The sequence below is a fragment of the Aquarana catesbeiana genome, linkage group LG03 (assembly GCF_042186555.1).
Source record: "Aquarana catesbeiana isolate 2022-GZ linkage group LG03, ASM4218655v1, whole genome shotgun sequence".
Taxonomy (NCBI): Eukaryota; Metazoa; Chordata; class Amphibia; order Anura; family Ranidae; genus Aquarana; species Aquarana catesbeiana.
In genome coordinates, this window is record NC_133326.1 from 86,135,598 (window position 1) to 86,161,605 (window position 26,008).

Below are 26,008 nucleotides of genomic sequence, written 5' to 3' on the forward strand. Positions count from 1 at the left end.
CCTGGTGGATGTCATATTGTGCCTAGTACCTTTAACTTCTGGTGAGCTTTTAGTACACCTATGAACTACACACCGAATGGACTCTTTTTTCAATCACATATATTTGCATCTTATGATTATTCTGAACACTGTTTGTATCCTTGCTACATATTATTGTATTATTTTCATTCAGCGCTGCACATTTACTGAATATCGTTTTACAGAAAAGGTACCCCTAAACTTACATCCCCAAAATCAGCCTAAAAGCCATAGTGTTGCTCATTCAGGATTGGAACTTTTTCCCCTACCCCTTCTTCTAGTTGTGCCCAAACTCATACAGAACACCTACAAAAAAAATGTGAAACATGGCTAAAATACTTTATCCCTCCTGACTGAGTTTTTGTGATTATCTGACATGATAATTAGTAGCTCATAAGTTGCATGTGAATAAAGCTTGGATATAAAGGAGCAATAACTAAAGTAAACATTTTTATCGACCATCACTTTGAAGTCTACTTTTTTCCTCAAAACACCTTTTACCCAGGATTTACACATTTTCTATCTAGATTTGAATGGAAGAATGTGTAAATCCTGGGTTAATGTTGTATAAATAAAAGCATAAATAGACTGCTTAGTGGACATATGTCAAACACAAGGAACATGGGCAAGACCTGGCTCTCTAGGCTGGTCATGTGGCTCTCCCACTCAGTTTTGCAGACGATTGGGGTGCAACTCCATTCCACCACGTGCGGTTCTCACCCTCCCCTCCCTGCTGTCACTTGTAAACATGGAAGTCTTCTGTGTATACAAGGGACAGCTTTGCTTTCAGCGGCTTTCAGGTGTAACAGATCCCTCATGGCAAGGACAGCTCTCCAGAATCTGAGAGTGAGAATGCTCTGCCTGCCTACACAGGGAGGTATAACAGAGCCAAATACAGGGGTAATAGAGCGAGCTGCCTACACAGGGCAGTGTTAGAGCCGCCTATATAGGGAGAGGTAGGAGTAGAGCAGAGCTGTGAGGAAGCTGAACTCTGTACGCAATGCACCCCTAAACCATGCACTCTGTATGGAACACACTCCTGAACTCTGCACTCAATAAAAGAGAGTAGATGCATAGCCTTCCAGATTCAACCAGTTCTTTGAGGGCAACCATACTGCTGATGCGGCCCACAATGACATTGAGTTAGACACCCCTGACTTAGTATCTGCAATAACATTACAATGTAACCCACCATAAACTCTAAGGCTAGTCACTGAATAATAGACTGCTCCATCACACACACAGTGGATGGAGTAATCCCCTTCCCCCATTTCTACAGGGGTGTTGTACTCTGACAGTGGAAACTGCCGCTGTCAGGATACATCGATCAGCTTCAGCTGCTGAGTGACAAAAGTTTTCCAACAGGTCCTTTCAAGAGAAGTCTATCAAATGACCAACTTCTGTTGAACATGGATGACCACACACTAATCAAACTTAGCCTGGTCCCTGCTGAACCAGCTGAATTTTTATCCCTCAATGGCTAGCTTAAGATCCAACAGTGTTGTGTGCTCTGACTAAAAGCAGCTTTTATTCAGCTTTTGCAGTTGCATTAAAGAGGAAGTAAAGTCTTATTTTTTAATTGTACCTACAAGTAAGCCTATAATAAGGCCGATGCCGGTGTTCTGCCGAAAACTTAAACTCGCCAAAATCTCCAACCATGTCACTTCCGGTGACTCACCAGAAGCAATAATTGCAGATTTCAATGAGTCACTACGGTACATGACTAGTTTACCGTTTTGACAGAACACTGGATAAGGAGGCCATGTTGTTGGTTACTAGCGGGTGGACGAACAATGTCATTATCGTGTACCTTAGTGTAAACGTTGCCGGTGTTCTGTAAAGACAGCCAACTCATAGTAATCTACAATTTTTGCTGCTGGAGAGTCAGCGGAAGTGATGCGGTTGGAGATTTTGGCGAGTTGGAGTTTTCGGCAGAATACTGGTCCTTCAGAGCCCGTGCCATAAACGTCGGCTCCCACGCGCATGTGTGGGAGTGACATCATTGCGGCTCCGGTCACTCACATCGCTGAAGCACGCGAACCCGGAAGAAACACCGGGGAAGATGTCCGCTCTCTCAGCGGTGTGTGGGCACCACTGGAGGGGTTCGTTCGAAGGGAAGTATTAATAATACTTATAATAATGATGCATACTAGCTCATTATGCCTTTCTCTAATGCCGCATACACACGGAATTTCGGCCTGCAAAAGACCGATGAAATTTTTTTCGTCGGAAAATGCAACCGTGTGTATGCTCCATCGGTCTCTACACTAAATTTTACAGTCCGGAAAAGTTCCTATCCGAAAATGCGATCGTCTGTGGCAATTCCGACGTGCAAAATCCCTACGCATGCTCGGAAACAATTCGACGCATGCTCGGAAGCATTAAACGTCATCATCGTAGTGTTGTACGTCACCGCGTTCTTGATGGTCGTAATTTCAGCGAACTTTTGCGTGACCGTGTGTATGCAAGGCAAACTTGAGCGGAATCCCGTCGGAAAAGCCGTCATACCTTTTTCCGACAAGAAAACCGATCGTGTGTACGCGGCATTACAGGTTTCTTTTTTTTGTTTTTTTCCTTCAAGGGTTTACAACTTTAAACAAGGTCAAAACTGCAAAATACTCAGCTATGTAAGCATAAATTTAGTAGGTAAAATGAAAGTGTGTCACAGCCTGCTCTATAACACCATGTGTTTTCAGATACGTTTTAAAACTGAGTAAGGAAAAAAAAAAAAATGTATTTCTGTACACCACTGCCATCTGCTGGCGTTTTAGGAATATAGTTTCTCTATTTATTAAAGTGAATGTATGGCCAAAACAGTTTTTGCTTAGTTATTGGATGTGTAGGTATAAGAACTCAGTCATGTTTTTATTGCTGTCTGTGTTACCGCAGAGATTTAAGCAAGCCATAGATGATTTGATTTTCCTTTCCTTCCACCATGGGTGGAAGGAAAGAAAAATCGCTTAATTCCCCCATCAACACAGTCACTATTGTGTTCTGCTGGCTTGGAGCTTTCCCGGGCCGGCAGAACATAATGATTACAGCTAGCTGCTATAGCCTCCGGCGGTAATCATAAGTATACAACTGAACAGGCTGGTTGTACCCAAGTCGATCGATGAATCGTCTTGGGTACAACCAGCTTGCCCATAGATGGATCGAATCTTGGCCGGTCCCTACAGAACCGTCCGGGATTCAAACCATTTATCGCTGTCTTTACCCTCTTTATTTTTCCTGGTGACCGCTGTCCCTGAGACAGAAAGTGAGATCCAAGGAGGACTTGTGTTTCAGTGATAACAAGAAGAGAATTCCCCTCGCTTTATAGAGGTTTCCTCTCACTCCCTACTAGATTTCTGGGGCTATATGTGAATGGAAAGAAATAAAGGTTTTGGCTATACAGTACATACTTATTCCAATAGAAAATACATCTTTGCAGATTCAGTTTTTGATAGGGTTAAAAAGTACAGCTTTGGTCATAACAAATGTCTATAGTTTTCATTTGCAAAGCATTTAAAATATAAATTATCTGCTTAGTTTCTTAGTCTCAATTCCTGAAGCAGAGTTGGCTAACATCACGCAGAAAAGCAAATCCCCTCATTCAAATTTTTTGTTTGTGCCTGCCCTGATGATGGAGAGTCATTGGGAATCATGCTGTGCCCACCCCCCTCCATTGAGGGCTATGACATGGGAGACAAAAGGGTACTCCATAAAGAGTACTTTACTAAAAATAAGGGTAACAAGGGTATGTTGCCAGTTTAGATCCAAATAGCGCCAATCAGATTTGTGTCTTAAAGCTTTTTAATAACTGGGTGATGTTTATAAATGTAAAAATGGCAACGGAAGTCAAGCACTTGGATCTCAGACTGCCAGGAGATTCCTCACTAAACACATACATGTCTGCTGGTATCAGCCAGTATGTGTGTATATTAAAGTCCCAACGGCCAAAAGGACCTCATTACGGCCATTTAAATGGGGAACTATGGTCCATTGACCAAGGATTTAAGCCTAGAAACAACCTGTAGTGTATGTTTCTAGCAATGAAGTGTACCCTACAAATGCTGTTGTTTCTACCTGCTAAAGTGACTCTAATAAGCTCTACCACAGCAATCTCATTCTAACATGCTGGAAGACATCTGTAACAGATTAAAGAGCTTTCCCTTTTACTGCAAGTGTGCTGAATATTGCCAGATACGGAGAAATGTATGATCATAATAAGGGCAGGCAGAAGTCTACTGTAGTAATCCAATGTAGTATCTGCTTGCATACAAAGTTATGCAGGCCTTAAATGGCTGATCCAATAAGCTAATAGGTGGCTGAGGCAAGGATCAGGGCATTTATATATACACCTCCAAAACTGGGACAAAAAGCACTTCAGATGTACCACTTATCAGTCACAGAAATGTTCTAGACTGTTGGTAATTTTTTATATATATATATATATATATATATATATATATATATATATATATATATATATATATATACACACATATACACACACACATATATATATATATATATATATATATATATATATATATATATATATATATATATATATATATACACACACACACACACACACACACACACACATATATACACACACACCATTTCAGCAAAAAAAAAAAGATGATGCACTCATTTAAATTCTCCAGTTCATGCAAACATATACATAGATTTGATATCATAAAAATAAATATCATATAAAACTTCATATGTGTCCATATATAAATTAAATGTTCTATACAAATTCATGTGTCCAAAAACCTACATAAAATGCAATTACAAATCAAGTGCAAAATTTTCTCACCTTCACGCCTCACTCATCAGATAGTTTGTTCCCACTCATCCCTGGCTCAACATGGGCTCATAAAAAACAACAAGGGTTTCCACCATTTTTCCATTCCGTATCCACCAAGGTGATGGACAGCGGAAGAGAGAACACATTGAATATGCACTTTATTTTTAAATCAGAAAACTGAAAGTGGACATTTGCACTTTTATGATCTAGGATAGCACAGTGTACTTTTTGGAGAACATTTTGCACTTTATTTGTAATTGCACTTTATGTATATTGGTATATACATTTGTATAGGACATTTAATTTATATATAAACGCATATGAAGTGTATAGGATATTTATTTTATGATATCAAATATATGCATATGTTTGAATGAATTGGAGAATTTAGTTGAGTGCGTATTTTTTGCTGAAGCGCTTTATATATTGGGGGTTATTTACGAAAGAAAAATCCACTTTGCACTCCAAGTGCACTTGGAAGTGCAGTCGCTGTAAATCCGAAGGGGACATGCAAGGGAAATAAAAAAACAGCATTTTAGCTTGCACATGATTGGATGATTAAATCAGCAGAGCTTCCCCTCATTTTAGATCTACCCCTCAGATTTACAGCGACTGCACTTCCAAGTGCACTTGTAGTGCAAAGTGGAAGTGGATTTGCCTTTCGCAAACAACCCCCTGAGTGTGTGTGTGTGTGTGTGTGTGTGTGTGTGTATGTGTATATACATATAATCATGAGGTCAAAGGAACTGCCTGAAGAGCTCAGAAACAGAATTGTGGCAAGGCACAGATCTGACCAAGGTTACAAAAAAATTTCTGCCACATTTAAGGTTCCTAAGAGCACAGTGGCCTCCATAATCCTTAAATGGAAGACGTTTGGGACGACCAGAACCCTTCCTAGAGCTGGCCGTCCGGCCAAACTGAGCTATCGGGGGAGAAGAGCCTTGGTGAGAGAGGTAAAGAAGAACCCAAAGATCACTGTGGCTGACCTCCAGAGATGCAGTCGGGAGATGGGAGTAAGTTGTAGAAAGTCAACCATCACTGCAGCCCTCCACCAGTCGGGGTTTTATGGCAGAGTGGCCCGACGGAAGCCTCTCCTCAGTGCAAGACACATGAAAGCCCGCATGGAGTTTGCTAAAAAACACCTGAAGGACTCCAAGATGGTGAGAAATAAGATTCTCTGGTCTGATGAGACCAAGATAGAACTTTTTGGCCTTTATTGTAAGCGGTATGTGTGGAGAAAACCAGGCACTGCTCATCACCTGTCCAATACAGTCCCAACAGTGAAGCATGGTGGTGGCAGCATCATGCTGTGGGGGTGTTTTTCAGCTGCAGGGACAGGACAACTGGTTGCAATCGAGGGAAAGATGAATGCGGCCAAGTACAGGGATATCCTGGACAAAAACCTTTTCCAGAGTGCTCAGGACCTGGGCCGAAGGTTTACCTTCCAACAAGACAATGACCCTAAGCACACAGCTAAAATATCGAAGGAGTGGCTTCACAACAAATCCGTGACTGTTCTTGAATGGCCCAGCCAGAGCCCTGACTTAAACCCAATTGAGCATCTCTGGAGAGACCTAAAAATGGCTGTCCACCAACGTTTACCATCCAACCTGACAGACCTGGAGAGGATCTGCAAATCCAGGTGTGAAAAACTTGTTGCATCTTTCCCAAAAAGACTCATGGCTGTATTAGATCAAAAGTGTGCTTCTACTAAATACTGGAGCAAAGGGTCTGAATACTTAGGACCATGTGATATTTCAGTTTTCCTTTTTTATTAAATCTGCAAAAATGTCAACAATTCTGTGTTTTTCTGTCAATATGGGGGGCTGTGTGTACATTCGTAGAGCTGCACAATTAATCGTTAAAAAATCGTGATCTCGATTCACCTCCCCTGACGATCTCTCCTGCTGAGTTTGCCGATTCTTTCATATAAACAAGTAGAGAGATTATCTGCTCACTCAGCTGTCAAAAGAAAACATCAGGCAGTCTGCCAAGTTTAGAACTTGAAACATTGTAACCAACTTCCTTCTTAGATCAAAGATATAGAACTTCTCTGTGTAAACAAATAACCTGGGCAATCTGCCAAGTTTTAAACCACGTGTAAATGCAGGAAGTTTAACCACTTAAAGTCTAAATCTTTTTCTGACACTTCTTTCTCAACTTAAAATCAATATTTTTTGCTAAAAAAAATTACTTGGAACCCCCAAATATTATATAAAATGGCAATTGCTTTAATATTTTATGTCACACTGTATTTGCCCAGCTTTCAAATGCAATTTTTTGGGAAAAAATACACTTCAATAAATAAATTTTTTTTTTTTGTTTTAATGTGAAAGATGATGTTACGCCGCGAGAATCGTGAGAGAATCGTGATCTATCCTCTAAGCAAAAAAATCGTGATTCTCATTTTAGCCAGAATCGTGCAGCTCTATACATTAGTGAGGAAAAAAATGAACTTAAATGATTTTAGCAAATGGCTGCAATATAACAGAGTGAAACATTTAAGGGGGTCTGAATACTTTCTGTCCCCACTGTATATATGTATGTATGAACAACAGTCTGATCACAGTAGGTGCGAGCTTATATAGCAACTGAGTAGATAGGGGATAACGCAGGTGAAAGTAATTTGTACAGGCAAAAACAGTGGCTGCTCTACAAAGGGGTAAGTAGGTGATTCTTCAAAACATCTACCTTCTCTGGCTAGCCTTAGTTAAATTAGATCAGACTCTCTCAATCAGAGCTCCTATTGAGGTTGAGCAATTGAGAACTGATCTCCAACCTACACTGACCACCAATACAGGAGGGCAATCTTCCAATGACCACCAACATAAGGTGTTAACCACTAATGCGAGCTATAGTTTTTGTTTTTTTGTTGTTTCATTAAAATTTTATTAAAGCTTATACAGCAAGTGAGACATCAGTCGGGAGGAGAGAGGTGGCCGGTCACATGAGCGCCAAGAGGCGCTCTGAAATTAGGTATAGAACTGCATTTTTTTTTTTATAAAACAGACACTGGGCACCTAACATTATTAACCACAGATATGAAAATTAAACAATAAAGTTTTTATCTGAACAATCTTGAAGTTGGTAGACGTACTTTGCGAAGATCCCCACACATTTACTTTCATGAATTCTGGGACACATATTCACCATGCCATTTGTCAGAGCCTGCCTTCTAACTACAGAGGAGCCGAGATGAGAGGTTTAAGGAGGTGGAGTCAGTACAGAAATCACTGCTTGAACCATGGGATATGTAGTTCTTAGAAACTGAATGTAAGCAGCAGAGGGATGCTGCAAAGCATACAGAAAATACAGGAAGTTGTGGAAAGAGATGGAAAAGAAGGTTTTTCAAATAAGCTTATATTGGGTTGTCAAAAATAACCATCGTTTGTATGGTTATTATAATGTTGCGCTGTAAAAAGAAAGAAAGTGTATGCTGTGACTATAGATTGCCTTTAAGATATTTTAGGGTGGCAGTGAGCCAACAATAGAAAATAAGTAGTGGATTGTGGATAATTAAAGTATAACTAAAGGGAAACAAAATTAGAAACAAAATTAGAGGAGAGGGATTAGAACACCTGTCAGGTTTACTGCTGTCTGTGCCCCTGTTTGGGAGATTCACCGTTTCTTTGTCCTGTTTACCATTAAGATAATCCCAAATTTTGGGTTGTCCCCAGAACAGAAAGAGAGAGAGAGAAAATCTTCCAATGGTGACATTAGTTTTGGTGACCCTGGTGACAACCAGGGATTCCCTAATTTTGGAGAGATTACCTCTCACTTGCTGTTTTGGTTATGGGACAGGAAGTGAAGGGACATCTCCCCAATGGGGCACAGATGGCAAAAAAAAAAAAGACAGAAGTTATAACCCGACCTTACTCTATTTAAAATGAAAAAAATGTTTTTGCCTTTAGTGCTACTTTAATGCCATCTGCTGGTCATATACTGCAAGGCAATTGCTCTTTGTTGTTTGGAAAATTAGACTAGACACATACATGGGAGAGTATGGTTTTTAATGGACAGATCTAGGTGCCCTAGACCAACCTTTTTCAACCAGGGTGCCCTGAGGTTGCTTCAGGGGTGCCTTGGAAAAATGCCTTTTAGTTACACAAAGCCACAGGTTTTAATTGTGCACCATTTCAACCTTCCAGCCAACGCCACCCTAACAACCAGTGATGTCATCAGTGTTGATCGCCTGCACAGCATCCTTGCTTGACCCACCCCTGCCCCTCTGAGGGAGAGGAAAAACACTGGAATACTAGTCGGTACTAAAGTACAAAACTGTATTTGATTTGTAAGAATAAATTACCCCTAATGTTGGGTGTTCTACGTGTGTTGATGCTGCCGCTTTATGTAAAGCTATTAGAATATTTTTTTTACATTTTAGAATGAGGTGCCTTGAGATTGTATATAATTTTAAAGGGTGCCTTGACTGAAAAAAGGTTGAGAAACACTGCCCTAGACAATCAAATTTACAGTTTTTTTCTGGAAAAATAACAACTGGCTATTATAATTTAGATTTTGATTACCAAGGCAACATGATGTTTATCTTGCAGTATAATTCTATGTGTTATAGAATACTAGCACATTATACTAACTATGGATGCACCGATACCGAGTACAAGTACTGGTGCAAATGCTCCCGATACTCTAAACCAAACATCTTTGCGGTGCGATTTGAGCCCATACAAAATGAATGGCCTCAAATTGCACTGATTTGAACAGGAATGTAGTGCAATTCCTGTCCAAATCGCATTCTATTTTTCCCACCGCTCCTGTGTGATCCCAGTATAGAAAGACAGGGAAGTGCCATCTAAGAAGTGCAGCAATGGGTAAACAGTTTATTAAAAAATGCTAGGTTATCACAACTCACATGTTAAAAGTACATAACATAGCTTGCAGCATGTCAAATCGAAAACCATGGCCGCTTGCGGTGCTCACAGGGCTGGAGGAGATGCATAGGCAGTCCTCCCCTCAAGCCAACATCCCTTCTGCCCTATACCCACAGGGGTCCTGGAACTTCCTACATCTCCTCTAGCCCTGTGAGCGCCACAATCGGCCGTGGTTCTGAATTTGACATGCAAGATATATGATGAACTTTTAACATGTGAGTTATGATAACATTTTTTTAAATAAACTGTTTGTTTACCCATTGCTGCACTTCTTACATGGCGCTTCCCTGTCTTTCTATACTGGGACCACACAGGAGGGGATAGCCGTATGCGATTTGGACAGGAATCCTACCGCTTTCCTGTTCAAATTGGAATGCGACTCTTTGCAGTGCGATTTGAGTCTATTTGGTATGGGCTCAAATCGTACCTCAAAAAGGTATTGGTACTCGGCATCATCAAGTACTTGACTGAAAGTATCGGTACTCGTACTCGCTGGTAGAAAAACGTTATCAGTGCAACCCTAAACCTAACAATCCAAGTACTCAAGGAATGTGGGGGGGGGGGGATAGATGGTGGTGAATCTTTGTAAACATGTAAAGGTTTACTGTAATTTGTAAAAAAACAGCAAAACCTATTCCTGAAAGGGTAACTAGCTTATTAAAACTATGTCAAAGACTAGTGATGAATTGATTTGTAAATTATTATTTAGGATGCCAGGCAATAATGATAAAGGTATACATAAAATATGCTAATAAGAACCAAATTAGAACCAGGGCTGTAAATGCTGGTTGCTTGCTATAAATCATTTTACAACATGTTAAAAATACATTGTAGTCAAACTTCATATTTAAAAGGGCAAGATCGTTTCTAGTAAAAACAAAATTATTCTATCTTACCTATTCATGTTGTAAAGCGCTGCGCAAACTGTTGGCGCTATATAAATCCTGTATAATAAAATATTCCCCTAATCCAACCTAAGTTAGAAACCCCACACAGGATTCTTTTTTTTTCTACAATTACAGCAGATATATGTTATATGGGTGGGTTAGGTGCATATATTGCTTACTGGAGCTGTTCTTTAACTGTTCATTACAGATGCGGTCATATACAATTCATATTTGCAGTCAGAAAACTCTGCACATACACATATATTTCCTTTAGAAGGACCATCACACATTTATTTTATACTTACGTCTGATCTTCTTCATAAATCTTCCTTACAATTTCATCTACCAGGATTTTCTCCCTCAGGAACTCCTGATAAGCTTCCTGCCTCTTTATCTCCTTTTCTTCCAGCTGTGTTTCCAGCTCCTTCTGGTAATGCAGCTTCTCATGATAGCGCCTGGTCTCTTTAGCCAGTTCCTCCTCTGAAGCCCTTTCATGTTCCTCCTTCATTTTGCGAGCTATTTCAGATTCACGTTTCTATTCAGTATGCAAAAGTTTTGTGAGTGACAGGTTAGAGAAAGAATATTTAAATGACAAAAAGAGGATTTTTGTACCCACTGCAAAATTCTCATTTTGGAGTCTATTGCGAGGTACAGGAATTCAGATGCTATCAGATTATACCGCCAACTACAGGATTGGATACTGGCAAATAAAAAACAAACTAAGGTCAGCCCCAGGATAACCTATTCTCCCACCTGCATGCCTCAGTTTTTAGCGACAAGAGCATGAACATAAAACACAGAGGGGTGTGATCAGTGTCCCACAATGGACTCCAAGAAAATTATTTTACAACAAATGCATAAATTCCATTTTCTTTTAGTCCATTGAAGGACACAGGATTTCAGATACTGTCGGGAAGCTGAAAAGTAGTCAAACTGAGAGGCGGGCAACACAGCAACAACCACTAACGGATCCCAAAAAAATAGCTATGAACTGTCTGTAGCCCAGGGGCCACCTGAGGAACCAGGCCCAAACCTGAACCGGGTGAGGCTGGGCTCTCTGCTAGACAGGTAAACCTGCCCAAAATGACCAGAAAGAGAAGGCACAGAGAACCATCCTCACCTAGATAGACAGGTTGCCACCAGAGGGAATTACTTGTGAGAGTTATCATTCACAGTATGCCTTGAATATAAATGTTTTGGGAAACCATTAAATCGATGGGTTTAGTTACACTCTAAGGGAGTCGGTGTAATGCCGCGTACACACGACCAGACTTTACGGCATACTTGGTCCGGCGGACCGGAGTCCGGCAGACAATTCGATCATGTGTGGGCTCCAGCGGACTTTTTTTCCCCAAAAGTTCGACGGACCTAGAAATGAAACATGTTTCAAATCTTTCCGACGGACTCGAGTCCAGTCAAAAAGTCCGCTCGTCTGCATGCTAGTCCGACAGACAAAAAAACGACGCTAGGGCAGCTATTGGCTACTGGCTATCAACTTCCTTGTTTTAGTCCGGTCGTACGTCATCACGTACGAATCCATCAGACTTTGGTTGATCGTGTGTAGGCAAGTCCGTTGATTCGGAAAGTCCGTCGAAAAGTCTGCCGGACAAGGTCTGCCGTAAAGTCCGCTCGTGTGTACATGGCATAAACAAGACTAAGACCTGTAGTATCATCTAGCAGAGGAATCAGACTACCTCTCCTGCTGCTGAAAGGACTTCCACTCTTTCTCGGTGGTAGAGGCATGGCAACACCTAGATCAGCCATTATTAAATGGCGGCCCACGGTCCGAACATGGACCGAGCGACGCTACGGTCCGGACCGTTATGCCACCAGTGTAGTGCCACATCTCTGCCGCTCAGCAGTCATTGGTTGCTGGGACCGCAGGCGTCCCAGCAACCAATGACGTAGAGTGTATGCCCCGCCCCCTGCTGCTGACTAACTTGCGGCTCCCGGCTCTCACTCCCTGCCAGGCCGCAAATTAAGGCGCCACGTCAAATGCGCACCCTGCCCTCTGCTATTCGCTATCTCGCGGGTCCTGGCTCTCACTCCTTGCCAGCCACGAGGTATGGTATCTGGCAGCTCCCACCCCTTGCAGCTTGTTACCTCTGCCAGTTTCTGCCGGTATGTGGGGTGTGATATTTACAGAGATGTACGAAATATGTAATGCTCATTATGTACTGACATATGCTTCATGTATTTTTACACTGCCATCTACAGTTCTGTTGTGGGACCATATATGTTCATGTTATTAATCAGTTACAGGAAAGCCTATGCAACACCACACTCACTAAAGGTGGGAAGAGTTGGCCTTGTACAGCAGGTGCTTAACAAAGGCTTTATATTGGTTCGGCAGTGGCTGATCTGATTTCTATGTTTGTATTTAGCTAGGTTCTTTCAATGGTAGCAGCAGTTTCTACTGTCACTGAGACATTCAGCATTGAAGGCAGATTATGGTGGTGATCAGACTGCTCTGTATTATGGCAAGGGTCAGCAGATAAATATAGTATTCAGGACCACCAGAAGGAAAAACTTCCTTCTTTTGATAAGCTGCTAAAAATTACCAGGAGAAAATGTTAAAAGTACATTGAATATCTGGCTCCAGGAATATGTCTAAAACTCTGTCATAGTACGTTACCTATGATTGGTATACTGTATATACATTTCTATGTACTGCTTGCTTCTAATCTTTACTTGCTGTACTAAAATATTTTTCTTTGATTTAATAATTTAATCAATAATTTGATTTTATTTGGATTTAATAAAGTGGGACAATGTTTGGTTGTGTTCACTACGGTGTTTTTTTCTTAACAAACCAGGAGACAAGGATAATCTTTAAAGTGAACAGGACTTGTTGAAATTATATGTAAAGTAGAAGTATGGATGTATAAGCAGGCACGCTAATGTGCTTTACTGTACTTACAGTACCTTACCAACAATCCCAACCCTATAAAAATGCAGAACTTTTTGCAAGTACCCCTTTTCTTTATACAGTGCCTTGAAAAAGTATTCATACTCCTTGAAATTTTTCCACATTTTGTCATGTTACAACCAAAAATGTAAATATATTTTATTGGGATTTTATGTGATAGACCAACACAAATTGGCACATAATTGTGAAGTGGAAGGAAAATGATAAATGGTTTTCAAATTTTTTTTTACAAAAAAAATATCTGAAAAGCGTGGCATGCATTTGTATTCAGCCCCCTTTACTCCGATACCCATAACTAAAATCTAGTGGAACCAACTGCCATCAGAAGTCACCTAATTAGTAAATAGAATCCACTTGTGTGTAATTTAATCTCAGTATAAAAATACAGCTCTTCTGTGAAGCCCTCAGATGTTTGTTAGAAAACCTTAGTGAACAAACAGCATCATGAAGGCCAAGGAACACACCGGACAGGTCAGGGATAAAGTTGTGGAGAAGTTTAATGCAGGGTTAGGTTATAAAACATATCCCAAGCTTTGAACATCTCACAGAGCACTGTTCAATCCATCATCCAAAAATGGAAAAAGAGTATGCCAGAACTGCAAACCTACCAAGACATGGCCGTCTACCTAAAATGAAAGGCTGAACAAGGAGAGCATTAATCAGAGAAGCAGCCAAGAGTTCCATGGTAACACTGGAGGAGCTGCAGAGATCCACAGCTCAGGTGGGAGAATCTGTCCACAGGACAACTATTAGTCGTGCACTCCACAAACCTGGTCTTTATGGAAGAGTGACAAGAAGAAAGCCATTGTTGAAAGAAAGCCATAAGATGTCCCGTTTGCAGTTTGTGAGAAGCCATGTTGAGGACACAGCACACATGTGCAAGAAGGTCCTCTGGTCAGATGAGACCAAAATTGAAATTTTTGGCCTAAAAGCAAAATGTTATGTGTAGCGGAAAACTAACACTGCACATCACCCTGAACACACCATCCCCACCATGAAACATGGTGGTGGCAACATCATGTTGTGGAGATGCTTTTCTTTAGCAGGGACAGGGAAGCTGGTCAGAGTTGATGGGAAGATGGATGGAGCCAAATACAGGGCAATCTTAGAAGAAAACCTGTTAAAATCTGCAAAAGACTTGTGACTAGGGCTTCACCTTCCACATCACCTTTCAGCAGGACAACGACCCTAAACATACAGCCAGAGCTACAATGGAATGGTTTAGATCAAAGCATATTCATTTGTTAGAATGACCCAGTTAAAGTCCAGACCTAAATCCAAGTCAAAATCTGTGGCAAGGCTTGAAAATTGCTGTTCACAGACGCTCTCCATCCAATCTGACAGAGCTTGAGCTATTTTGCAAAGAAGACTAGGCAAAAATGTCACTCTAGACATGCATAGCTGGTAGAGACATACCCAAAAAGACTTGCAGCTGTAATTGCAGTGAAAGTTGGTTGTACAAAGTATTGATTCAGGGGTGCTGAATAAAGAATGCACGCCACATTTTTCACATATTTATTTGTAAAAAAAAAACAATTTAAAACCATTTATCGTTTTCCTTCCACTTCACAATTATGAGCCACTTTGTGTTGGTTCATCACATAAAATCCCAATAAATACATTTAAGTCTTTGGTTGTAACATGAGAAAATGTGGAAAATTTCAAGGGGTGTGACTTTTTCAAGGCACTGTATCTGTCTGGGGCTCAACATTAAAGCAGCAGTGCTGCTCTTATGTACTGTATACAACCTCTGGGCTCCCATATATAACCTTTCGAATAAATTACTTTTATGGGTATAACTAGCAAAAAGCTCCAAAAAAGGGTAATATCTTTTAAATGGCCAATATTAGATTGGTGTTCTTCTCACCAAAAGTAGAAAAACTTACCATTTTCTCATATTTAACAACCTCTTTTTCTGCTATTTGTGCAGCCCGCTCTCTGGTTAGATAGGCAGACTTCAGCTTTTGCTCTAATTCTCGGAGCTCCAGGCTGGGAAAACAGTACAGTCATTATAAACAAATTAAAAGTAGAAGTTCAGTCAAATCCTAACTACTATACTTAAACCTGCGCTACCACCCTCATTCTAAGCCTATTCTACCTGCCCTTACCTATGCTGAGGGCACTCTGGTCCGGTCACATGATTCCCCCCCCCAGTAGCTGGCTTCAGGAAAGAGGAGAGATCACAGACAACGGTTGCAGAGCCTGGCTGGTGACAACACCAATAGGCTTACTATGGAGCATCTGTTATCAGCTGTCTCTACAATGAAGCCGATGCTGGGATTCGATCATATGGCTAGAAGTATACACATGTTTCTTTTACAGGGTAGTAAGAATAGGGCTTAAAACAGGGGTGGGAGCAGGTTTATGAATATGTATGTTTTTCTAAAGGAAAAACAAGGCTTTTTTGTGATATTGTCTAACAAAAATGTTTTATGCAAATCTTAGACATAAAATGCAGCTAAACTTTAAAACAAACAAAAATATCATTCTCTTTCTATTTTTACCATTTTTTTCATTTGAAAAAAAATGTGTTACTGCATATACATATTTTTCTATAATTTGTATTATTTAAAATGAGAATAAAATTATGATTATGGTGCAAAGCATTGTAAAGTTAAAATGTGACACAAAATGTAAAAAAAAAAAAAAAAAGAAAAAAGCAGAAAAATAGTTGACAGGAGAAGGGTAAGAATGAGTTACTTAGGGCTGGTTAGGGTTAAATATGGCTTAATAAAAGGGGTTAAAAAGACAATTTTTTTTTTTTTTTATACACTTTTTTGGTCAGTCAGCAGATGGAAGTTCATCCCTTAGATACAAATATAACAATGTTACTTTGTATCGTTCTATTTAGCAAAGGGTGTTGAGAAAGGTGGCCCTCTTTTTGACATCTGCAGCAGCTAAAGCTACTGTATGTACACAGCAACTCTCGGATTTAATTATTTTCAGAGAAAAAAGTGCTGGCAATTGGGGGCAGGGGGGTCACGGCAGAGGGGCAAAAAGGACTGGACGTGCCACACGCATCCTGTGTACGTTGAACATACTACACATGCCACAAAAATGTCATTAGTGTCCTCAACTTGTTAAACAAAGAAAAAAAAAAAAAAACACAAGTTTACAAAGAAGTACTAATATATATATATATATTTATTTGCCTTCAATTCAATAAACTACCTGTTCTCTCGAATTTGTTGCCTCAGCTTTTCATCTTTGAGTTTTTCTTGTTTGATCCTAGCCAGTTCTGTCGCCATTCTTTCTTCCTGTTCCAACTGTAATTCCTTTAGTCTTTTTGTTTCCTCTGCCTATATTTAAAAAAGCAATAAATCATGAATGATCTTTTATATTCCATATCCCCAAACCTGTAGTGGTGGACACAGGCCACCTCCCAGCGTTTAGCACACAAACTTCTGCTCTTTGTGCTTGCCTTAAGCTGGTCATAGATGCATCAAAATTCAACAAGTTCAGCAGGGACAAACTGAATTTCAGTCCATGTTTGACCACTGCAGCTGAACAGAGGTCGATCAACCGATCAGCTAAATCGACATATATTAAAATACAAATATAAGCGTTTTAGCATTTTAAAAAATGGTTTTGTGATCCAGGAATCCCTTACAGAAATCACAGCCAGATTCTAAACCTCCACTGCAGCATCAGCTTGGTCAAAACACACACCTAGCTTGCTGAATGGAGATTAAAGCTGTCAGGGTTTTTCTGGTATAAAAATATCAATAATACGGAATACTAATAAGATAGGCAGACTGAACATCAGATAAACTCAGCATTACAGGTGTTCACTGACCTCATAATAAAGGCCTTGACAGACTAAAGTTTGAGACATGTAGAAAGCCTAAAGTGATATTAATGTTTGTTATTTAAAAAAAAAAAAAAAAAAAAAAAAAAAAAAAAACACATGACATGTTATACTCACCTTCTCTGTGTAGTGGTTTTGCATAGAGCAGCCCAGATCCTCCTGTTCTTGGATCCCCTGCTGGCACTCCTGGCCCCTCCCTCCTGCCAAGTGCTCCAGAGTAAGTAGCTTGCTCTGGGGGCACCCAAGCAGGCTCCCTCTAGAGCCACGGCTCTGCATGTCCATTCACACACAGAGAAGTGGCTGGGCCCACCTCCTCTCTCTCCTCATTGGCACCCTGGCTGTGATTGACCTCAGCCAATGAGGAGTGAGAGTCCCCAGAGAGCCGAGGTTCTGGTGCACATCACAGGATCGAGATGGGGCTCAGGTAATTATAAGGGGGGCTTCTGCACACGGAAGGTTTTTTTAACATCATGCATAGAATGCATGAAGGTAAAAAACCTTGAGTTTTTAAAACCAAGTCAAAGACACACAAGTCTCTGGCAATGTATGGATGGGTTATCCAAACAGAAACCAATCAGTTTATCACTTGGAATATACAAAGTCTGTGGTTCAGCTGGCAGTAACCACATGTGTTGCATAGTGTCAACTTCTTGCATCGTCTATACATTGAGAAATTCCAACAAATTGAGAAAGACAAGTCTGACTCCATTTAGCTAAGCTAGCAAGAAACATGGAGAAGGATACACAAGAAATCTTTAATGAAGTACAACCTTTTGGAATCTTTCCACAAAGGAAAATGAAAGGTTTTTCAATATTTTATGAGGCAAAACAGTATAGATCTTAGGGGCACCATTGGAAAATAATAACTATAGCGTATATGACATCCTACTATCTAAAGGAATCAATGATGACAAGAAATATTGTACCATGTATGCGAATTATCAAAATACCTAAGATAAGAAATAAGTGTGTTTTCATAAAATGAATTCAGAAGTGAGATAGAAAATGAAGATGTAATATTTATCAAGATCTCCATTTTGGATTAATAATTAATAGCTAAAAAAAAAAAAAAAAAAAAGGATTTCTGGATAAATCACACATCTTTAACAAATATCACAAGATTGAGGCTGGGTTCACACTATTGCGAATTGGATGCGGGTTTCCCTGCATCGAATTCACATGTCAGGAGAGTGTGCCCGGCTCTCTATGGAGCCGGTTCACACATCTCCGGGGCAGCTCCGGTGCAAATTGCACAGGAGTCCTGCGTGTCTTATGGCCCGTTTCAGGTCCGAATTCATCTAAAAATTCAGACTGATATTGGACGGTGAATCAGCACGCACCGGACCCCTGCTGTAAGCAGCTTCGTGTGGTAGCGTGAACCCAGCCTTAAATAAAGGTACATTAAAAATGAATATCACAAATAATATTATTCACAACGGGAACTGATGAGAATAAACTATTTAGATTAGCGCCCTAAAGACGAAGGTGGCCTTGCTCTCCCGAATCCATGGCTGTATTATCTGGCGTCCCAGATGCAACACTTGATAAGTACTATGGCCATGGAGGGAGTCGTGGGTGACAGATCCCCTAGTGCTTCCGAGGCTATTATGCTCCATGCAGTGGGTGGGCGATCAGTCCCGACTGCTCTTGAGGCATTGGCCTTTGGTAAACCTCAAAAAACCTTCCCCACATACAGTCTAATACAAAAAGTATGGAACAAAGTCAGCTATTTGCAGGGGGCCACGGGTTTCAATGAGTTTAGCCCGATTTGGGCTAATGGGGCCTACCCGGAGCTGGCTAAATCGCAGCACACGGACAAGTGGAAGGGACATGGTATCTTCTACCTGGCTCAAGTTATAAGTAATGGGAAACTGTTGTCCTTCGAAACTTTGAGAGAGAAATACGGGCTACCTCAACATATGAAGTTCTACTATATGCAACTCAGACATGCATTTATAGCCCAATCTAGGACCACTGAGTGGCATATGGACCCTAATCCCATTCTTTCCCAACTTAAAATTGCGGAGGTCTCCAAGGGATTTATCTCCCAGTGCTACGGCACATTATCTACTCAATATCTTTCCAAACACCCCCTTACGGTCAAAAGAAAGTGGGAAACAGACATAGGGCCCCTGGATGACAATCAGTGGGAGGAAGCCCTACAATCAGTGGCTATTTGTTCCCTAAATGTGACGCAAAGGTTGACTCAACTATACACACTTCTGAGAGTATATTACACGCCCCATAGACTCCATGCTATGGGACTGACGCCCACCCCGCTGTGTACTAGATGCAAAAGGGACCATGGTGAGTTGATACATATGCTTTGGCGCTGTCCCAAACTCCATGTGTATTGGAAGGGGGTGATAGAGGTTCTGTCTGCAGTGTTTGGGGTGCAGATTCCTTTGGACCCTAGACAGTGTATTCTGAACTTACTAGACGAATTAGAATGGGAGACACATATTAGAGAAGCCCTTACACGGACCCTTTTCATGGCCCGTAAACTGATTATGATACATTGGAAGTCTGAGTCGCCCCCTACGGTTAAGGAGTGGATTACAGCAGTGGGCAACACGCTAAGGATGGAGAACATCATATACCAGCATAGGGGTTGTGCCGCCAAATTCGAAAAATTGTGGGAGCCGTGGCTGGGAACTTCGGGATTGGCCCCGGAGGACCTGGTCATGGATAGACTCCTGAGACTTAATGCGGGCTGAGAGACTCCACGCCTTAATAATCTGACAGAGCATACATTTAAATGCAGATGTATTGGAAACCATGTAGGGTATCTTGATTGGGGGGTGTGTGGGGGAGAATGGCATGTTCTATTATTTTGCATGTTTGTGGCTTGGCTCTCAGGGAACTGGGGGTGATATACCTCGTTGTAATTGTAAGGCTTATGAATCTCTGGATTGTATGCTGTCAATTTTCAATAAAGAATTTTTTCTGGATTAAAAAAAAAAAAAAACTATTTAGATTAACCCAGGATAAAACTAATAATGTCCCAGATAGGGTTAAGTTGAACATCCAATTTTATTTCCAGAAGACCTAAAATAGGGATTCCTAGTCTTAGAGCCCCATCTGGTAAGCAGGTACAGTCAACTCCTAAACAAACATTGGCTTAATTTATAGAAGTGCCTTCCAATCAAATGTGAGTAAATAATCTGAACTACACCCTCAAGATTAGTCCTTAGATAAGGATTAGATTTTCGAAATAAAAAGGTAAGTTCAGAGAGGAAGGGGGAACATCATCATCAGATCACACTACAACTTCATCACTTTCTACCTAATGGACCATCATCTCAATCACTGAGTCTTCCAACAAAAGCGCTCTCTCGATCTAAGGCTTTGTAGATCAATCTCCTTAAAAGCCCTCCGAACCTGCTCTACAGTTCACTCAACAAGCGGCCTTGCGGATTCCCATGTGTGGTTCCATAACCCATCACAAATCTTTATTGGTAGAGTATAATTAAATAACTATGTAGCAAATTTTTCCTCTTAATTCTGAAGGTAACTGTATGTGTATTTCATAGTTTCTTGTGTTAGATTTTGGTGTTAGATCCTATTCAAAGATATATTCGCCACATCAGGTATCAGGTGATTAAGTCAAGCTGTTATCAGCTTAACTGTTATCATAGACTCGAGACTCGTATTCTGCTGCAGAAGAGTCCGAGGGGAGGGGCAGAAGAGTCCGAGGGGAGGGGCAGAAGAGTCCGAGGGGAGGGTCTGATTGGGCGGACCTGATTGTCTTTCAGTATAGTCCAATAGCATGTATTCTGACTTTATTGTGGTAAAAAATCTCTACAAAGAGTAAACACACTCAGGAAAGTAATCAAGCCAGTGTAGTTTATATTAAATGACTTTATGCTAATTAGCAGGCTGGAAGGCTGAAGGCACTGCTCTATATTGACTAATTTAATCTTCAATATCGCTGTCTTGATTAGCACACTGAGGCAAGTAACCTCTGCTCACTCTTTTAGCATGCTTACCGCTGGCACTGTAACAGATCCTGGCTAACTCTTAGTGCTGGTATATTATATACTGTATAGAATCAGTGCTAAAAAGTTTAATTCTGCCTGTGATGCCATTGGAGAGATTGCCAATCACTTCCTGACTTGTGTCATACAGCAGACAGCTTAAAAAAAATAAAATTTGAAATTCTAACAATTTTTCACATTTCTAAAAATGTCCTGACACAAAGTAAGGGAAAATCATCTTGACAAGGTCACAGATGGCAATACAAACTCTAAAGGATGAAAATGCCAAAATTTGACAAATGGGTTTCCTTGGTGAACCATTTCATAACCCCTAATTTTGATTACCAACTCCTTCAAATATACCGTATTTATCGTCGTATAACACGCGTCAGCGTATAACATGCACCCCAATTTAAGAGGGAAGTTTCAGGAAAAAAATTTAAAAATAAAAAAATAAACCACTTTGAAGCAAAATAATGGTCAGTGAGCATCAATGCAGCCTGATTAGTGCCCATCTGCAGCTTCAGTGCAGCCTGATCTGTGCCCATCTGCAGTCTAATTAGTGCCCACCTGCAACATTGCTCCTCACTGCAGCTTGATCTGTGTCCATCTGAAATATAGGCTGCCACTGAGAGGAAAGAGGGGACGAGCGCTGCTGAAATAGAGCCAGATCTCCTGTGTACTCGGCTCGGCCCAGATCCTATGATGGACATAATGCCGGTCCAATGCCGGGTCGTCAATGCTAGGAGATGTCCAGGGGGAGGGACTGAGCGTGACTGCGAGCCGAGCCGAGTACACAGGAGATCTGACTCTATTTCAGCATTCGTCCCCTCCTTCCCCTCGGTAGCAGCCTATACCAGCGTATAACAAGCATACACAATTTTCCCTCTATTTTAAGGGGGCAAAAGTGCATGTTATACGCCGATAAATATGATAATACTTCATCCACTAGTGTGCTGAATCTGTTTCCTAACCATTCCCACCCCAATTGATACTCTATACTCTCTCCCAACTTTCTTTTCTCTTTCCCTATTTTTTCCCATTCTATGTTTTCTATGTTTTCACATATCTACATTAAGTTCAACAATAGATTCCACCACTGCCTTATCCCCCACTGCTATCTCTCAAGTTGTACTTACTTGAAGAATCTACCCATTAACCTATATGATTGCACTAAACTGTATATGTTTTATATTACTACTTAGATGGAATGAGGTGGTTATAGCAATTTTCTGACCCTTACAATTGTGATCTTTGTAATTCTAGCACTAGGTACCTTGGTGAACTATAAGGCATTTTGCACACAGGAGTAAAAAAACGCCATTTTTTTTTAGTGATCTGAACACAGATGCATTGCCGTCTATGGGACAATGCACACAGCTGCATAAAGATCAGTAATACAGCAATGAGTACAGAGTCGTTAAATAAAAAAAGGAAATTTTGCAGTAACTTACACACATACTCTTGTATACTCATATATATTGCAACACTGGCAACTAGAAGAGGGTGAAGAAGAACTGTAAGCATGTATATGCATGCATCTTTACAGAACATTTTACTTAGGATCAATAAGATCCCACATATAAACAACAGTAAACATGTGCAAGAGGCCCTACTGCTTCTATATATTTTCCAGGTAAATTTCAGTAAACATTACCAGAAGAGTTCTAGTTTAAAAACTGACTGCTTCAAACCACCCTGGTTTGAATTACTTTCTGCTTTACAGCTGCACCCGGACGCTGAGCCTGTTAGATAGTAATAAGGGTATTCACTGGTGTGAAGGACCCAATTTAAATCACTACTACTACTACTGTGTATGCTAATGAAATCACTGTATACAATGGCCAACTGTACTCATAATCTTTCTAATAAAACACATTGAAACAAAAAGTTTGGTTGGAAATGGGTTGTCATTAAAATCTATCCAAGGTCTTTTGCTTACAATGTTCTTTTTGATTAAAGTGATATTCAACAGTTGTTTTAGTGAACACATTGAGCACAATGAAATAAACATTACCCAGTATATTACTCTTAAAAGATGTACCCCAAAACTTGCAATTACAACTTTCAATGCTCCTGTTCTCAGTGCTGCTTTCCTGAACTTCCTATCTTCACAAGAAAGTGTTAACAGTGGACAGTGCAGTCTGTATTAAGTCTGTTAGCTAGGAGAAGGGATGGGGAGGATCAGAGGAATGACTTGTCACTCTAGACTAAGGGCTGTGTATTTCCATAGATGCACATAATGAGTGTAGGGAGTCATAGCTCTAGTCCCTGCATGCAATTGTGGTTCCACAGGACACAGCAAGAGAAAGGTGCCACCCTAAAGGTCCATGCACACTGGCTTACAAATCGCTGCTTCTACGGGAGTTTTGTCTGTAGAAGCAGCTCAATGTTATCCTATGTGTCCATGCACATTAGGACATTTAGAGGCATATTTTAAGCTCTGCGTTCAGAGGCAGGAAAAAAACCCTTCTGGTTTGGGTTTTTGATTGGACCTTTGTCAGAAAAAAACACTAAACACTCTTTAACGCACCTAAACATGTGTACAAAAATGCTCTATATGAGCGGTTCCCTTTTCTGCCAGGGGAACTGGCATTCAGTTGTGTGCATAAAGTCTTAAATAGGAAACCTTGGGCAGGGTTCATGGCACCAGTTTACACAGAAACATAGGCAAGGATTAAAGGATTAGACCCCTTTCACACTAGGGGAGTCTGCCAGCGGATCCGTCCACTCAGCAGGAGATGTCTCTGCTGAGCAGACAGATGACAGGTCCATGTCCACTCCGCTGATGCAGAGCAGACACGGACACAGCCCGCTGTCTTCTATGGGCTGTCAGATGGAGACAGACTGCCTGACCGTTTCCATCCGACTGTCATCCAATCTGCCAGATGGATGAGGAATGGATCAACAGCTCTCTGTTTTTTAGAAGATAGGATTGGATCAGATGACAACCGCCCCTCTATAGAGATCAATGGATAGTCCGATTGGGTCCGCCTGAAAAGCTGACAGGCAGATCCGAACAGTCCATTAATGTGAAAGACTCCTAAAGAAGCTCCATACTCAGTAAGTGAATAAATCAGCTGCCGAAAGTTGTTAAAAACGAAATGGTTTAAAATCAATTTAAGGCCTGCCATAGACAGAGCAAATTTCTGTCCTGTAACCACGGGAAAGAAATTTGCTCGATTCACCCATCAACACAGATGGTGCTGGGAAGCCGTCCCCACTAGGAGAACACAGGGATTATTGCTAGCTGCTATAACAGCTGCTAGCAATAATTGCATGTTAAATTCAGCAGGCTGGTTGTACCCAAGTTAATCAATCAACTTGGGTACATTCAGCCTGCCCATACATGGTTAGAATCTTGCCCGGTTCCTGCTGAATTGGCTGAGATTCGAACAGTCTATGGCCGGCTTAAAGCAGAGTTCCAGTCACCTGTGGAAAAAATAAAAAAGTCGGCAGCTACAAAAACTGTAGCTGCTGACTTTTAAAAAACAGCCACTCACCTGTCCCACAATCCAGTGGTGTGCTCACCCCAGTCGGTCCCACCTGCTGTCTTCGGCCCCTGGCATCTTCACTATGGGCATCCGGCTGTGACAGCTTGGGGCTTCAGAGCCAGGTGCCCACTGCGCATGCGCGAGTCGCGACTGCACATCGTAAATGGTGGATGCAGTCGTCTGGGACCTGTCAGTGTCACAGAAGACTGGGGGGGGGGGGGGGGATGGGAGGAGAACTTCCGCTTCTGAGTGCCATGGCAGTCGGAACGAAAGGGGAAGCGGTTATGCGCTCCCCCCCCCACCGCTCCTCAAAAGTGCCAATTGTTCAGGAGGAGCAGGGAACGAGTCCTTTACAGCGGAACTTCCTCTTTTGGGTGGAGCTCCGCTTTAGGTCACAAAAACTAAAACACTAACACTTTTCAGATATTACTAAACGTAAGGAAAAAGAATCAGAACTCCATCAAATACCAACCCTAAGCCACATGTTTATCTGACTATTAAATTAAAGGTCAGCAGATTTCTTACATGCTGAATGGCATCTTCCATTTGTCTCTCCTGTTCTTCATCTTGCAGTCTTCTAAGATAACGCTTCTTCTCCACACGCTCCTCACTTTTTAGAGATGCTTCCAGCTGCTGCTCTTGGTTCAGTCTTTTTATCTGGTCTTCCCGGATAAATTCCTGACGTTGAGCTTCAGCTATCTGCTTTTCCCTTTGACTGTATGTCATTCCTCTCTTTGAAACCTAATCAAAAAGACAAAAAATGCACTGAAATTCACCATGAATATGCTAAAGAGGAGATAAAGTGTAAACCACACCAAAGAATTATTATTACTTAACTTCGGGTCTGGGAGGCTGGTAACAGAGATGAGCTGAGGAAAGATGGCTCATCTCTATGGCCTAGGAGGACCAAAGCGATGTCGCAACATCACTTTTGATTTCCGGCCCAATTTAAACAAGGCCATTTGTTTTGGGTTTTTTTTTTTTTTAAGCACTAGATCAATGTTTTGGTTTGTTGTTATCTAATGCTTTAAATTGTGGAGGAGAGATCTCTACATAGGAAGGACCTACCACTGTTTTTTTCTAGCACAAGGGATGTTTACATTCCTTGTCATAGGAAAAAATATGTGCAAAAAAAAAAAAAAAAAAATTGGAAAGGGAAAGTGTTAAAATAAAATAAATGTAATAAAATAAATAACATTTTAAAGCCC

The 26,008-nt window shown here is 41.0% G+C and overlaps 1 protein-coding gene across 1 annotated transcript in view; it reads right to left on the bottom strand.

Annotated features, from left to right (window-relative positions):
• MNS1 (meiosis specific nuclear structural 1) overlaps positions 1 to 26,008 on the bottom strand; it is a 54,184-nt gene that overhangs the window by 22,561 nt on the left and 5,615 nt on the right. Inside the window, exons 2-5 of the mRNA XM_073618780.1 lie at positions 25,326 to 25,541; positions 16,693 to 16,820; positions 15,408 to 15,510; positions 10,898 to 11,127 (exon numbers count right to left, since the gene is read on the bottom strand). Of these exons, the coding sequence (XP_073474881.1) occupies positions 10,898 to 11,127; positions 15,408 to 15,510; positions 16,693 to 16,820; positions 25,326 to 25,541 (677 nt within the window). The remainder of the gene's footprint in view (positions 1 to 10,897; positions 11,128 to 15,407; positions 15,511 to 16,692; positions 16,821 to 25,325; positions 25,542 to 26,008) is intronic.